Source organism: Oncorhynchus gorbuscha, linkage group LG20, assembly GCF_021184085.1.
Source record: "Oncorhynchus gorbuscha isolate QuinsamMale2020 ecotype Even-year linkage group LG20, OgorEven_v1.0, whole genome shotgun sequence".
Lineage (NCBI taxonomy): Eukaryota > Metazoa > Chordata > Actinopteri > Salmoniformes > Salmonidae > Oncorhynchus > Oncorhynchus gorbuscha.
The window spans coordinates 33,090,575-33,107,265 of record NC_060192.1 but is presented as its reverse complement, the minus strand read 5'-3'; the positions used below and the strand labels follow the sequence as shown (position 1 = coordinate 33,107,265).

At 44.4% G+C, this 16,691-nt stretch overlaps 1 protein-coding gene across 5 annotated transcripts; it reads right to left on the bottom strand.

Annotated features, from left to right (window-relative positions):
* Nucleotides 1–1,089: 1,089 nt before the first annotated feature.
* Nucleotides 1,090–16,189, bottom strand: LOC124006692 (RAC-beta serine/threonine-protein kinase-like). 5 transcript variants are annotated; one of them, XR_006833821.1, is made up of 15 exons: nt 16,015–16,189; nt 11,024–11,178; nt 10,676–10,804; nt 10,278–10,389; nt 9,805–9,952; nt 9,082–9,213; nt 8,537–8,602; nt 7,457–7,525; nt 6,076–6,198; nt 5,658–5,786; nt 4,899–5,113; nt 4,274–4,361; nt 3,677–3,779; nt 2,470–3,576; nt 1,090–2,418 (listed from the first exon to the last, which is right to left on the bottom strand). XR_006833821.1 is itself a non-coding variant. In XM_046316768.1 (14 exons), exons 1-14 carry the CDS (start codon nt 16,083–16,085, stop codon nt 3,497–3,499), a joined length of 1,620 nt encoding a protein of 539 aa, XP_046172724.1. In that variant the 5' UTR covers nt 16,086–16,189; the 3' UTR covers nt 1,090–3,496. The 5 variants fall into 5 exon arrangements, 3 of the variants coding, with proteins under 3 accessions (XP_046172724.1, XP_046172725.1, XP_046172726.1); XR_006833820.1 differs by having other exon boundaries at nt 1,090–2,814; nt 2,924–3,576; XM_046316768.1 differs by having other exon boundaries at nt 1,090–3,576.
* Nucleotides 16,190–16,691: the final 502 nt, after the last annotated feature.

Below are 16,691 nucleotides of genomic sequence, written 5' to 3'. Positions count from 1 at the left end.
GAGGAGATTGCGTGAATCAGACCTTCATGGTTGATTTGCTATAATGAAAACATGGCTAAAGGCCACCAATAAGAAGAAAAGACTTGCTTTGGCCAAGAAACACAAGCAATTGCAAGTCTTTTCTTCTTATTGGTGGCCTTTAGTCAAAAAATTTTATTTTTGGTTCCATTGCCATGTCTTTGTGAGCCACAGAGTAGGTGAACAGATGATCTCTGCATGTGTGGTTCCCACCGTGAAGCATGGAGGAGGAGGTGTGATGTTGTGGGGGTGCTTTGCTGGTGACACTGTCAGTGATTTATTTAGAATTCAAGGCACACTTAACCAGCATGGCTATCACAGCATTCTGCAGCGATACGCCATCCAATCATTTGTTTTTCAACAGGACAATGACCCAACACACCTCCAGGTTGTGTAAGGGCTATTTGACCTAGAAGAAGAGTGATGGAGGGCTGCATCAGATGACCTGGCTTCCACAATCACCCAACCTCAACCCAATTGAGATGGTTTGGGATGAGATGGACCGCAGAGTGAAGGAAAAGCAGCCAACAAGTGCTCAGCATATGTGGGAACTCCTTCAAGACTGTTGGAAAAGCATTCCAGGTGAAGCTGGTTGAGAGAATGCCAAGCGTGCAAAGCTGTCATCAAGGCAAAGGGTGGCTACTTTGAAGAATCTCAAATATATTTCGATTTACACTTTTTTTGTTACTACATGATTCCATGTGTTATTTCATAGGTTTTGATGACTTCACTATTTTTCTAAAAGTAGTGAAATAAATAAAAACCCTTGAATGAGTAGGTGTGTCCAAACATTTGACTGGTACTGTAGGTATTTCTCTTGTCCAGGTGGGATAGGGCAACGTGCATCGCAATGGCGATTCTGTCATCCGTGGATCTGTTGGGGTGGTATGCAAATTGTAGTGGGATTAGGGTGTCAGTTAAGATGGGAGGTGATAAAATCTTTGACTAGCCTATTAAAGCACTTCATGATTACATTATAGCATGAATGTGTATATAGGCAATACAGTACAAATGCAAGCATGCGCAGACATACAAGCACACAGCTGTCTCACAAAACACAAATACACACAATTTAAATTGAAATAATATTTCATTGAATTAAACATTTATGAATGTTGAATGAGTAGCTATGTCTTCAAAAGGGGTCAGGGAAACAGTGAGGTGGAAAACAACAGAACTAGACAAAAAAAAAAAAAACAATAATAGTTATTCTCAGAAACTATTTCCAAATGGCACACAATGGACTCAAGGCTCACATGACTATCAGGACAGAGAAAAACCTGGATCTCGTTGACCAGTGACTGTCAGCAGTCAGACAGCATACGAAGAGGAGCAGGCGTGATCACTACATTCAACACACACCTGATGTTGTGGCCAGAACGGAGCCCCGTCACTGATCCACTCAACACCACCTGTGCGGACATTTTTGATAGTACAGCAGACGTTTATGACATTTGAAAAAGGAAACGAAGCAACAAAATAACAAGAATAAAACATACAAATCTCATAATTCGAGTAAAGAGGTCTGCTTAAGTAACTAAGTGCTAGTCGACCGTTGTAAATCACATGCCTGGTGCCTCTTGATCAAAGACCAGATGTGTTGAGACAAGTCCTGAACTAAAAACAGGGTTTACAAATCCGTACCTACACACCTTGTACAGTAATTCATTCATACATTTTCTCTGTAGCAACTTTGTGTTCTGTTCACAACGATCCCAGTCATAAAAAGCGCAATACTAATTCATTTCACTGAATTTTACAGTTAAAGTAGTACTCCCTCCTGCATCGCTTTTTGGAAATACAGAGTAGGTTTTTGAGCTCCGAGTCGGAAAAACTCTGTTGTGTGATGTCGTTAATTATTCTACTGATACCAATGCACGTCAAGGTCGCTTACATTTGAGCGCTCACACGACTTCACTGACATACGCACACATACAAACACAAAATGCAGACATTCAGTTTTGGTTGTCCCACCTTTTCTCCAAGCACACAAACACATTGACAGAGAAACAGCTTCATAGTTTACCACGACCGCCCTGCCCCCCTCCAGTAGGACCACTTCAACACTATTGGTAACAGCTAGTTACAGAAAAGAGCACTTGGATAAATCACAGAAATATGACTCCTTATAAACTGTAACAATGAGAGAGTGAGAGAAAACTTTTCTTTCTCATTTGTGAAAACAAGAATCAGTTCAGTGTTTTTTTTCTTCTACCCAGCAGTGTGAGTGAGTGGGTTAGCGTGAGAAGGACGAGGGGGTACAGAGAGGGGAAAAGAGGGAGCGACAGACACAGAACAAAAATGAGAGAGCGAGGATAAGAAAGAAAGAAAACTGAGTGTAAGAGATCAGTGTCTCAATTCCATCCAAATCAGAGGAGCAGTAGTGTCCTATAGGACCACCTATAGGTCCTAGTCCTCCCTGTGAGGAGCAGTAGTGTCCTATAGGACCACCTATAGGTCCTAGTCCTCCCTGTGAGGAGCAGTAGTGTCCTATAGGACCACCTATAGGTCCTAGTCCTCCCTGTGAGGAGCAGTAGTGTCCTATAGGACCACCTATAGGTCCTAGTCCTCCCTGTGAGGAGCAGTAATGTCCTATAGGATCACCTATAGGTCCTAGTCCTCCCTGTGAGGAGCAGTAGTGTCCTATAGGATCACCTATAGGTCCTAGTCCTCCCTGTGAGGAGCAGTAGTGTCCTATAGGATCACCTATAGGTACTAGTCTTCCCTGTGAGGAGCAGTAGTGTCCTATAGGACCACCTATAGGTCCTAGTTCTCCCTGTGAGGAGCAGTAGTGTCCTATAGGACACTACTAGCACCTATAGGTCCTAGTCCTCCTATAGGACACTACTAGCACCTATAGGTCCTAGTCCTCCCTGTGAGGAGCAGTAGTGTCCTATAGGACCACCTATAGGTACTAGACCAGGGCTGCCCAACCCTCTTCCTGGAGATCTACTGTCCTGCAGGTTCAGTCCAACCCTAATTTAGCCGTTCTGATTCAGCTAGTTAAGGTCTTGTTGAGCAGCTAATTAGTAGAATCAGGTGTTTTAAATTAGGGTTGAACTGAAAACCCACAGGACGGTAGATCTCCAGGAAGAGGGTTGAACTGAAAACCCACAGGACGGTAGATCTCCAGGAAGAGGGATGGGCAGCCCTGTACTAGACCTTCCAGTGAGGAGCAGTAGTGTCCTGGATGATATGCTACTGCTGCTGATGTTGACGATATGAGGTATTGACTGAGGTCCTGTGCAGTTCACAGGCTGCTGTTGTGCGTGACTGTAGTGTAGACGGGGTTTGAGCAGACAAGATGGCTGCAAGACTAGGCACTTAAATCCCCGCTGTGACCAGAGATCCATTGGCCTGTGGAGTCTCAAGCTTGCAGTCTTTTTTTTTTACAAGAAAGTGTGTGTGTGTGTGTGTGTGGATGAGAGTGTGAACTGATGCGCTATGCATATCTTCAGTGTGTATGGTAAAGACGGGGTCACTCTCGTATGCTGGCAGAGTAAGAGAACTGGGGGAAGTGTGCTGGCTGGTTGGGGATGCCACAGTCCAGGTTGGTATCTAGAACACGAAGAAAACACTCAGTCAACATCACCTCTAAAAGCATGCTTGGTGGCATATTGTGTCACACACACACCAACAGGCACACACATGAACTCACACTTGTCTGGAGGCGTGACGGTGATGGTCTGTGCCGTGAACTCGTCGTCGAAGTAACGTGTATCAGTCTCTGACGTCACCTGAGGCTTGAAGGGCGGAGTCAGCTGAGGAGGGAGAGAGCAAGCAGTGATTGATTGGCAAATGGTCTGCTTGGCACTCAGCATCAAGAGGGATTAGGGTGTAAGGCCCTGCGATAGACTAGTGTCCTGTCCAGGGGGCGTACCTGTATTTCAAGCTGCCTCGCGCTACAGAAACAGACTACTTACTTTACTTATTTATGATGCAAGGTCATTCAGGGATCAGTCAGATGGCAGTCAACGTGGAACTAGCCCATTGATCTGATCTGCCCAGCATGACTGCAAAAACGGCGGCAGGTAGCCTAGTGGTTAGAGCGTTGGGCCAGTAACCGAAAGGTTGCTGGATCGAATCCCAGAGCTGACAAGGTAATAGTTCTGCCCCTGAACGAGGCAGTTAACCCCCGGTAGGCCGTCATTGTAAATAAGAATTTGTTCTTAACTGAAATGCCTAGTTAAATAATAGTCATAAATGCCACCATTTATTGACTGTAGCGCTAAGCTATCAGCCTCCAGTCACTCACCTTTCTATCTACCACGTCCTGCCAGTTGATGGAGGTGAAGAACTTGTGGGACATCACTTCTTTGGCATCATCCGGTCCTCCCCCTAACCTGTCAATAACACAAATCAGAGGTTGCTTCAAATGGTGCGCTCATGTTTTTGGTGCACTGCTTTTCTGAAGAAGAGCATCTCATGTTTGGTGCACTTCTTTTCTGAAGAAGAGCATCTCATGTTTGGTGCACTTCTTTTCTGAAGAAGAGCATCTCACGTTTTTTTTTGTCAGAGCTCGAAATAGTGATTATTTTGGTTGCATATGCTACTGAATGTTTTGCTGGAAGACTTGGAATTTTTATTTGGGAGCACCAGTGTGCCGAGGAAAAGAAAACAAACTGAGCATAAACCCAGGGCTTGTTTCTAGCCTTTAACTAACCTTGTGGGGACACACAATTGATTCCCTAACCCTTTCACTAACCCCAAAACCGAACCCTAACCTTTAACCCCTAACCTTAACTCTTAAAAACTTTGTAGAAATAGACTTTTTCCTTGTGAGGACTTGAGCAAATACCCAGCCAAACACAAATGGGGTCCTCCCTGACCAGGCCGGTCAAACGGTCACACCTCCCCCCCCTCCCCCAAGCACCACGTACCTTTGCTTGGGATCCTTTTTGAGCAGGCCGCTGAGCAGGGCCCTGCCCTCTGGGGCCAGGTTCTTGGGGAATCGGATCTCCTCCATGAGGATGAGCTCAAAAAGCCGCTCGTGGTCTTGATTGTAGAAGGGCAGCCGACCGCACATCATCTCGTACATAACCACGCCCAGGCCCCACCAGTCCACTGCCCGGCCGTAGTCATTGTCCTCCAGCACCTGGACGGGCAGGGAGGGAGGGAAGGAGCTTTGTTCACAGTGCAGGCCTTAATGCTCAAAATCAGATTTTTTGTCTGTCTTAACAACAATTTGCAATTGACCAGATTGGATTTGAGTCACTTCAAACTACCACTTTATGGGGTCTTCAAAAGGAATGTTCCAGAGGCAATCGATTGATAAAATTACCATACAGTATGAGGTATCTTTCTACCTAAATACTCACTGCATTAACATAAAACATAAAAACAATGGATTATCAGATTATCAAGCCAACTCATCTTAAAGTAATATATGGCCCCAATAAAAACAAGTGGTTCTTCCAGGAACACCACAGTGAGTCTAAAATAGTCTCTCTCCTTGTCTTACTTCCTGCATTTGTACTGCTACAAAAAGAGAAGACATTTTGCAACGGGAAATTGAAAAAGTTATTCCCTATTAGTTTGTGTTTTGTTACGTTTGGTGCTTAATGAACACAGCTAAGGTTGTATGACAACTGTGTAGCAGGTGCTTGTGCCACTAGCCATGCCCAGCAGCGGGCCCTCACCTCCGGCGCCAGGTACTCCGGGGTACCGCAGAAGGTCTTCATGGTGGCACCGTCCGTGATGCCCTCCTTACACAGCCCAAAGTCTGTGATTTTAACATGTCCGTCATTGTCCAGCATTAGATTCTCCAGCTGAGAAGATGCAGCGAGATGGATGAAACAGAGTTTCAAAACATTATTGAGACAATTCTAACATTATAAAGAGAATGACAGCCAGTTTGAATAGTTGGAGCGGGGAATTTAACTCCAGTCTCCAGTGGGGAGAGGACTGTGTCTAGGCTGGGCGTTTGGCACCATTATTATCACCATTTAGGAAAATCACATGACTGAAGTATGAAGGCAGAATGTGTGTCACTCGGTTCAGGAAAACCCAAGTCCTTAGATGAATATGAAAGCAGGACAGAATCTTCACAGTGCCTACCTTCAGGTCCCTGTATACCACGTCACGAGAGTGGAGGTACTCCAACGCAGATACGATCTCAGCGCCATAGAAACGGGCCCGGTCTTCCGTGAACACACGATCCCGAGACAGGTGGAAGAAGAGCTGTAGGGAAGAAGAGAGGAAAAGAGAGTGGGAAAAAAAGGGATTGATTTGAGATGTTTTGATGTAACACTTACACCATCACAATTTAAAAAATACCTTTTACAAAATTAGCCAAATCCATTCAAACGGTATAGAATTTAATTGAATGAGAAGGTTCATGTCACCATTTAGATTTGAGTCATGGGGCGGCAGGGTATCCTAGTGGTTAGAGCGTTGGACTAGTAACCCGAAGGTTGCAAGTTCAAACCCCCGAGCTGACAAGGTACAAATCTGTCGTTCTGCCCCTGAATATGCAGTTAACCCACTGTTCCTAGGCCGTCATTGAAAATAAGAATTTGTTCTTAACTGACTTGCCTGGTTAAATAAAGGTAAAAAAATATAAAAATTTTTTAGCAGACGCTCTTATCCAGAGAGACTTACAGTTAGTGCGTTCATCTTAAAAGGCCAAGTGTAGCAAAAAAACATGATTTTACTGTGTTTTATATACATTTCCACACAGAGGTTGAAATAACAATGTAACATTGTCAAAAAGAAGATAATGCCCTTTATGTGTGAGAGCGGTTTGAAAACTCCTCACATTTCAGCCTGTTTCAGTGGGATGGAGTTTTGGCCTTCCATGGTGATGTCACCATTAATAAATAAATTAGTTAATAGACCAATTAGAAAGAGAGTTCCAAACTTCTCTGCCAATAACAACTAGTTTTCCCCTCCCCACTCCGACCACTCCCAGACAGTCCTGGCTAAATTTGTGGTTCAGAAATTGCTTCTTTTTGACCATTTTAATTGAAAACACAGTAAGATTCTTAAATTGTTACCCCAGAAATTATTTGATATTGAAATACAAACATCTGCATTGGCCCTTTAAGATCGCTAGATGAGACGACCACATATCACATTCATAGTAACTACCAGCAAAGTCAGTGCTAGTAAGAAAAGACAAGTGCAAAGTAAGATTCACCCTCATCTTAATCCCGGTGACACAAAGGTTGCACATTTTGGGTTTTGCCATAGCACTGTTTTGCAAAAAGTGTCTTTTAATAGAGATTTGTGTCTACCGTTTTGCAAAAAGTGTCTTGTAAGAGAGATTTGTGTCTACTGTTTTGCAAAAAAAGCGTTTATCAGTTGCATTTAGTGTGAAAACAATGTGAAATTACAATCTGTTAATTATTGTTTTGGCCATGTGGATCCCAGTGTTCCAGCAATAGAAAAAGTGTGTGTGTGTGCTCATGTGTATCTGTGTGTACATTGGGACACCCACCTCTCCTCCGTTGGCGTATTCCATCACAAAACATAATCGGTCATGAGTCTGGAAAGCGTATTTCAGTGTCTGGAAGGGTGGAAGAAGACAATTGATCAATGTCCTCCTATTAGATCAGATGTTTCTTTATCATCTGATGTTCACAGGTATTTGCTTTAAGTACCAGAAAATACACTGTGATAAGAAAAGATTAACAACAAAAATATAGAGACATGTCATAGGCTAGGCATGACAAATACAAATTCATGAAAAAAGGCAGGACAAAAATGACAGCTTTTACTATCAACAGCCCATCTCCAGTCCTCCGGTCCCCCCAACAGCCCATCTCCAGTCCTCCGAACAAACCATCTTCAGTCCTCCGGTCCCCCCAACAACCCAACTCCAGTCCACCGGTCCCCCCAACAACCCAACTCCAGTCCTCCGGTCCCCCCAACAGCCCATCTCCAGTCCTCCGGTCCCCCCAACAGCCCATCTCCAGTCCTCCGAACAGCCCATCTTCAGTCCTCGGTCCCGCCAACAACCCATCTCCAGTCCTCCGGTCCCCCCAACAACCCATCTCCAGACCCCCAACAACCCATCTCCAGTCCTCTGGTCCCCCAACAGCCCATCTCCGGTCCCACCAACAGCCCATCTCCGGTCCCACCAACAACCCATCTCTGGTCCCCCCAACAGCCCATCTCCGGTCCCCCAACAGCCCATCTCCGGTCCCCCAACAACCCATCTCCGGTCCCCCAACAGCCCATCTCCGGTCCCCCAACAGCCCATCTCCGGTCCCCCAACAACCCATCTCCGGTCCCCCAACAACCCATCTCCGGTCCCCCAACAACCCATCTCCGGTCCCCCCAACAACCCATCTCCGGTCCCCCCAACAACCCATCTCCAGTCCCACCAATAGTACACATTTCTGTAGTAAACCCAGATAAGCACAGCTGATTTAACTTGTCAACTAATCATCAATGAGATGAATCAGGGAGTTTGTCCGGGGCTACAACCACTGCTCCCCATGACTATACAACACGTGTTGGGGTTCCGTTCTGGACCAGCACATGTAATGAGGTGAGAGGAACACGGAGCACTCACCGTGAGGAAGGGATGCCGGGTGTTCTGTAACACTCTGCTCTCCGTAACCGTGTGCGCTACCTCGTCCTGGACACACAGATCAGAGGGTCAGCCTTTTACAGCAACACATACATAAGAATCACGGCTCAGTCATTGTCAAATAGATTCCCTCCTTCACAAATCACCGAAGCCAGGGTATGTTCAGAAGGTATTACTGGAAACACGAGAGAACACAGGACATTCCAAATTTGCGCATTGGCGGCTCCTTGTATGTGATGAAGCTCGGCGATGTAAGTGTTAAGACAACGTTAAGAAACACAACATACTAGAAACAATTAAAATATCCTTTGCTTATAACATAAATATACCACGGCTGTCAGCCAATCAGAATTCAGTGCTCGAAACCACCCAGTTTATAAAACAAAATATACCACATACTATGCACAATAAAGAGCTATTAAGACTACAGATCAGGCCTAATGGATACAGATCGTCATTCTCCAATAACAAACCGATGGCCAGTAGTCACCACTGTAAAGTGGTATAGGTTAGGCCTATTTCGTTACCTTAGCGATGATGACCTCCTTGCGCAGGATCTTCATGGCGTAGTGCATCCCCGTGGCTTTCTCCTTGACCAGGATCACCTTGCCAAACGTGCCCTTCCCCAGCAGCTTCAGGTAGTCAAAGTCACTCATCGTCTGACAACACAGAGACAGAGTTGGACAATCAACTCTCTTATCTTGGGTGACCCAGCCCAGCCAAACACATTCACAATGGGAAGGATGGACAGTGGTAGTGATGACGAAGTGTGATACTTCACAAAACAGATCAATCACACACCTGCGCAGGAACAAACCAGGATTCAACCATTGTGGAAGAACAATTAGCATGTATTTGTGTGACTCTTACCTTTACCTTGTAAGCATTTGTATCGGTCATATGCACAGTATATGTTACTGCACACACACTCACTTTAGAGTTGGTCTTGGACATGGCTACACACACACAACTTTAGAGTTGGTCTTAGACATGGCTACACACACACACAACTTTAGAGTTGGTCTTAGACATGGCTACACACACACTACTTTAGAGTTGGTCTTAGACATGGCTACACACACACACACACACACACACACACACACACACACACACACACACACACACACACACACACACACACACACACACACACACACACACACACACACACACACACACACACACACACACACACACACACACACTACTTTAGAGATGGTCTTGGACATGGCTACACACACACTCACCACTTTAGAGTTGGTCTTGGACATGGCCACCTCCATCTCCTCAATGCTGCTGCTGTCGCTGGGAGAACCAAACAGGTCCATGGGCTCCTCCTCCTCTCGTACCTTCAACCCATTGGCCACCGCCTGGATGGCACGCATCCACCCCTCTCTGACACACACACACACACACACACACACACACACACACACACACACACACACACACACACACACACACACACACACACACACACACACACACACACACACACACACACACACACACACACACACACACACACACACACACACACACACACCATAGTGAGCTTGTAGGATTCCTTTGAACCACGAAGAGTTTGTCCGTGACACAGACAGAAACATATCCCTCCCTCCACCTCTGTTGACTACTGTTATTCCTCCTCCCCACTGTCTACCTACCCTTTCCATTGGCCCCTTCTCACACCTCATAATTACCCATATCCCCTCCTCACCTCTCTGCATTGCTTTCTACGTGGAAGGTCCTCTCGATGACAGTGGTCCACTGCAGGCAGCGGATAACGAAGGTGTTCGGCTTGGGCCGCTCCGTTTTCATCAGCTGGCATTCTGGGACGAAAGAGGAGACAGAGAAGAGGGATCAAGCGTTACAAATGTTTTAATGCCTCAATCCATTGTTTTTACCTATGTTGTTTCATTTACAAAGTTGTGAACTATGAATATACCCAAAGCAACATCCAGGCCTGCAAACACCAAAACACTCCATTTAAGTGTTCTGTACAGAGGTGATGAGAGGACAGCAGGTCCTGCTCTGTAAACCCTGCTACAGAACCAACACTGCACAGAGTCCCCTGTGACATCATCAACAATAGTTTTCACTTTGAGGGACCCTCACCTCCCACTGAGAAGTTGTTGAGAGGGGGCAAGCTCTGGTCGGACAGCTCAGGCTTCTCTTTGTAGCCGATGAAGGAGCCGTCACTCTTCAGGATGAAGTAGCGCGGCCTCCAAGTCTTGATGTACTCACCTGCATAGAGAAACAAGTGGGCTTGAGTACACAGCACCCGAAAACCCTCATAGCCTAGTCTCTGAGGTTAGGCACAATGCACATTCTTATGGCAGCTACATAGTTCGGATTAGAATGTGTCGAGACATGTATGGCTTTGTCAGACAATGTTATTGAAATTGTGTTTGAAAGTGATTATATTACATTTGCTGTGAATAATAAGAAACGGAGGGTCCTTACCTCTCTTGTGGAGCCATCCTTCCCTGACTACGCTGGCCTCATTCATAGTGAAGGGTGGAAAGTTTGTGGAAGGGGTAGAGGTGGGGAATGGGAGGGGGGCCTGGGTAACTGTTGGACTGGTCAGGAGGATGTCAGTGTAAACATTGCCCCACCACCTAGACAAAAAATAAAACAACATGAGAGAATATTAAATGACAGCTAACCTAGATGTGTTTGCAAGACATAGCCTACACAGAGTATGAAGAGATGAGTAGAGATTGACAGTGTTTTGCATCCAAGATGATTTTCCCGGCAAAAAACATTACTGGCACCTAACCTGTCTGGCTAAATGACAAAAAACTAAAACTTTTATGAAACATAGCTTGTATTTGACAATGGGGCAAAACTAGGGGTGTAGTTCTGCCGGGGCGTGGAGGAGTGGCGTGCCTTCACTGTTTTCTATTGGAGAATACACGGAGCTGGTAAAACTATTTCCGGAAAATGTATTCTGATAAATTATATTACCACAAAAATTCCATGAAAAACAATAATGTTGGCATCTTCCCGGTGCTCTCACTGCGGTGGCGACAATGATTAAGAACTATAGGCTACATGTGCGCGATGCGGAGGCCCGTCGGATGCTTGACCACTTTGGCCAATCAAAACTAAGAAAAATAAATCCTAATTCACAGTGGGTCTGCCTTGATGCTCATAAAACTCCACGGACCACCTCTTGCGCAGTGGAACCCAGAACGATTTGTGACCACTTGGTTATGGGGACACCGTTCTGCTGAGGACATCCAACCAGGTGGCCACCGCAAAGCCCTCTCTGGAAGTTGCTGTAGCCCTGTTTGGGATATCTAGCCTACATTGGATATTGGTTGAGACGCAGGTCCCATTCTACACTGAACAAGAATAGAAACGCAGAATATAAAGTGTTGGTCCCATGTTTCATGAGCTGAAATAAAAGATCCCAGTAATGTAACATACGCACAAAAAGCGTATTTATCTCAAATATTTTGCACAAATTTGTTTACATCCATGTTAGTGAGCATTTCTCCTTTGTCAAGATAATCCATCCACCTGACAGGTGTGGCATATCAAGAAGCTGATTAAACAACAGGATCATTACACAGGTGTACCTTGTGCTGGGGACAATAAAAGGCCACTAAAATGTGCAGTTTTGTCACACAACACAATGCCACAGATGTCTCAGGTCGAGGGAGCATGCAATTGGCATGCTGAATTCAGTATTGTCCACTAGAGCTGTTGCCAGACAATTTAATGTTAATTTCTCTACAATAATTATCCTCCAACTTCGTTTTAGAGAATTTGGCAGTATGTCCAACCGGCCTCACAACCGTAAACCACGTGTAACAACGCCAGACCAGAACCTCCACATCTGGCTTCTTCACCTGCGGGATCCTCTGAGACGAGCCACCCGGACAGGTGATGAAACTGTGGGTTTGCACAACTGAAGAATTTCTGCACAAACTGTCAGAAACAGTCTCAGGTAAGCTCATCTGCGTGCTCGTCGTCCTCACATGGGTCTTGACCTGACTGCAGTTCAGCGTCGTAACCAACTTCAGTGGGCAAATGCTCACCTTTGATGGCCACTGGCACGCTGGAGAAGTGTGCTCTTCACGGATTAATCCAGGTTTCAACTGTACCGGGCAGATGGCAGACAGCGTGTATGGCATCATGTGAATGAGCTGATGTCAGCGTTGTGAACAGAGTGCCCCACTCTGGGGCGGTGGGGTTATGGTATGGGCAGGCATAAGCTACGGACAATGAACACAATTGCATTTTATCGATGGCAAGTTGAATGCCATCGATACTGAGACGGATACTGAGGCCCATTGTTGTACTATTCATCCACTGCCATCACCTCATGTTTCAGCATGATGATGCACGGCCCCATATCGCAAGGATCTGTACACAATTCCTGGAAGCAGAAAATTTACCATTTCTTACATGGCCTGCATACTCACCAGAAATGTCACCCATTGAGCATGTTTAGGATGCTCTGGATCAACACGCACGAAAGCGTGTTCCAGTTCCCACCAATATCCCATAACTTCCCACAGTTATTGAAGAGGAGTGGGACAACATGCCACAGGCCACAATCAACAGCCTGATCAACTCTACGCGAAGGAGATGTGTTGCGCTGCCTGAGGCAAATGGTGGTCACACCAGATACTGACAGGTTCTGATCCATTCCCCTATGTTTTTTGATTGTTTTCTTTTATTCTGTAATAGGGTATACTGTAACCATGTGTTTAAGCTAGTCAAATCAAAGTGTTTCCGATACAAAGCTACACAATACAATGAAATGCCTACTTGCAATGATATCACACAATATGTATTTACATTAGGATATAGCCTACACATAGCTATACCACTTAGTCGTAGGCCTATTAGACTATAAGCCTACTGCAAATTATCATTCCTGAACTGGCCGGATGGCAGAGCTTAACATCATTGAACGATCCAGGCACTGTCCTTTCAGCACCATTGCAGGGCGCTCATCTCATTTACATTTACATTTAAGTCATTTAGCAGACGCTCTTATCCAGAGCAAGATCGGTTGCCTATGGCTAATAGTCATACTCATCACTTATTATTATTACAAATACAAAATGTACTTCTCAAAATGCTGCTCATTTAGTAAAGTTAGATCAAAGCCGAAGCAATGTCTTGCAAGATCACAATTTTTAATTTGCATTTTACATAACAGAACCAAATATAAAACCATAGCACAGAAGGCCTATAAAGTTACCGTTACACCAAAAACACCTACTGTAATTTATAACGAGCTTTTAGGATGGTTAGTTGAAGCTGAATAGTTAACAAAAAAATAGTATGGGCCAAAGCAGAACCCACCACTAGGCAGGATATATTTACATTTACATTTACATTTAAGTCATTTAGCAGACGCTCTTATCCAGAGTCATTTAGCAGACGCTCTTATCCAGAGTCATTTAGCAGACGCTCTTATCCAGAGTCATTTAGCAGACGCTCTTATCCAGAGTCATTTAGCAGACGCTCTTATCCAGAGTCATTTAGCAGACGCTCTTATCCAGAGTCATTTAGCAGACGCTCTTATCCAGAGTCATTTATAACGCTCTTATCAAGTCATTTACAGTGCTCTTATCCAGAGTCATTTAGCAGACGCTCTTATCCAGAGTCACTTATATGCATTTTTGAAACAAAATACAAGAAAGGCTAATAGTTTGTTAAAACCATCTGCTCTAATTCTCTCTCGAAACAGTCATTCAAGAATATCTAAATGCATATTCCCGTGAAACTGATGGAGATCAATGAAATGATTGGCATGGAGATTATGTTTGAACGTTTCACCGGTAAAACGTGAATAATTATAATTCAAGATTGACAGTGATGATGGCATATTTGAGGCCTATGCCTAACTTGGTGTTTGAGGATATTAAAAAACTAAAATGTTTATGAGACAATGTATGTGGGCATAGGCAGACGTTGCAATTGAAGGATGCATTGTTTATAATGATAGGCTATTCAATTGTTGTTGTACAAACTTTGATAGAGGACAATATTACCTACATTTTTTAAACGCGCTCCCTCACCTAAAAAAAGCACTAAACACTATACCACTGGGCAAGACTTGTGCTGCAAGAACACATAATTATCCTTTAAAAACAACTGGGAACTCATTAATCTCCGACCTCAGTGCATTCAAGACAACTGGGAACTCATTAATCTCCGACTTCAGTGCATTCAAGACAACAGGGAACTCATTAATCTCCGACTTCAGTGCATTCAAGACAACAGGGAACTCGGAAAAACGAACCCCGACTGGGAAAAAAATATTTTTCTAACGGTGATCCAACTCGGGAACTAGGGCCTCTTTCTATAGCTCTGACTTTCCGACCTGAAGATCAATGACTTCATGACTTGACCTCGTATTTTTCCGAGTTCCCAGTTGTCTTGAAAGCACCAATGGATCAGAGAAACGTGCCGGTGGGTACCAGCCAGCACAGCGGGATCAAGTGTCGCAATGCAACGGGTGTCCAGACGACATCGATTTGGCCAGCTAGGTAGGCGCCTGGCAGACACGCAAATCAGCTGTCAAAACTATAGCTAACTAAAAACCTGTTTTGCTTGAGAGCAAGCTAGCTACTCAGGACAGGCTGAAACTTGATATTATATATATATATGACGTTATATATACACACATACAGATATCTGGAGCGCAATGACTAATCAATAACTGCTATTTTGTTGTCAATCGATGTGTAATGGATCGACGATGGTGCATCTGACTGTAGCAAGCTATAATAAGAATAGCAAATTAAATTCACTTTAAATAGATAGGGTTCAATTGAAATGGCAAGGCACACACGGTCTGAATGTTGGATAGCCGCTTCTATCTCGACCTAGCTAGATCAGCTAAACACGTTTTTGGTAAACAGCTCACACGACACTAACTTTAGTATCATCATAGCAGCTAGCTAACGTTAGCTTAGTTGGCAAGTCCAGCTTCAACTCTGAACAGGGACCGACAACAACACCTGTCACTTTTCTACCAGCAACTGAAACTTGAACGTACACGTGTTAATAACGTCGTACAACTTCACTTCCCCCATGTACTCGTTATCACGGACCTAGTTGGCCTATATTGTAAACAAACATAAGAAACCTCTACTGTAACCTTTGACGTTAGCTAGCTAGCTACGCTATAGGTTTCCATTTGCTCCATTGGCCTCTTGAGAATAAAGTAGACACCGATGAACCTCGTCTGTTCCTCGAGTGCGATATGGAAATGGCCCACCGACTAACCATCTATCTCTGGGCAACAAGGACGTCTCGGGATGGTTGTTTTCAGCAAGTTATCGATCCTGCACCTTGTATCCCTGTGTAGCTAACGTTAGCTAGTTACGTTACCTGAGTTTCGCCTGCTTGCTGCAGTGATGTGGGTGCACTAGTATGAGCCGTAAAAAAATATATACATGCGTATTTATACGCTGTTTTCTCACTTAGCCCCACGCTGTTCTTGTTTATTTGATAGACTCAACCCAGTACAGATACAATCTTTGTTACAGGCCATCCAAGAAGGAATCCCAAACAGGCAACAACAACAAAACAAAAAAATACGTAGTTGGGACACGTTGTGCGTCAGCCCGAGCAGATGTCCCCCCGTGTCTGGGCCCGTGGCGAAACGGCCTTGCTATACGGGATCCTTGGGACGTCCCCCCCCCCATTTAAATAGAAATTTTAAATGTTTATCAAATCAAATCTTATTTGTCACATACACATGGTTAGCAGATGTTAATGCGAGCGTAGCGAAATGCTTGTGCTTCTAGTTCCGACCATGCAGTAATATCTTAACAATTTAACAACTATCTTATACACACAAGTGTAAAGGAATGAATAAGAATATGTACATATAAATATATGAATGAGCGATGGTCGTGCGGCATAGGCAAGATGCAGTAGATGGTATAGAGTACAGTATATACATATGAGATGAGTAATGTAGGGTATGTAAACATTATATAAAGTGGCTAGTGATACATTTATTACATTACATATTACATGTTTCATTATTAATGGGGCTACAGATGAGTCAGTGTGTTGGCAGCAGCTACTCAATGTTAGTGGTGGCTGTTTAACAGTCTGATGGCCTTGAGATAGAAGCTGTTTTTCAGTCTCT

Excerpts from the sequence above, each read along its gene's own strand:
- LOC124006692 (XM_046316768.1), bottom strand. The coding sequence starts at position 16,085 with ATGGCCTGTAACAAAGATTGTATCTGTACTGGGTTGAGTCTATCAAAT. Across the intron at positions 11,179-16,014 it reads CAAGAACAGCGTGGGGCTAA|GTGGTGGGGCAATGTTTACA; the intron begins GTGAGAAAACAG and ends TTTTTTGTCTAG. Across the intron at positions 7,526-8,536 it reads CCCGGCATCCCTTCCTCACG|ACACTGAAATACGCTTTCCA; the intron begins GTGAGTGCTCCG and ends CCACCCTTCCAG.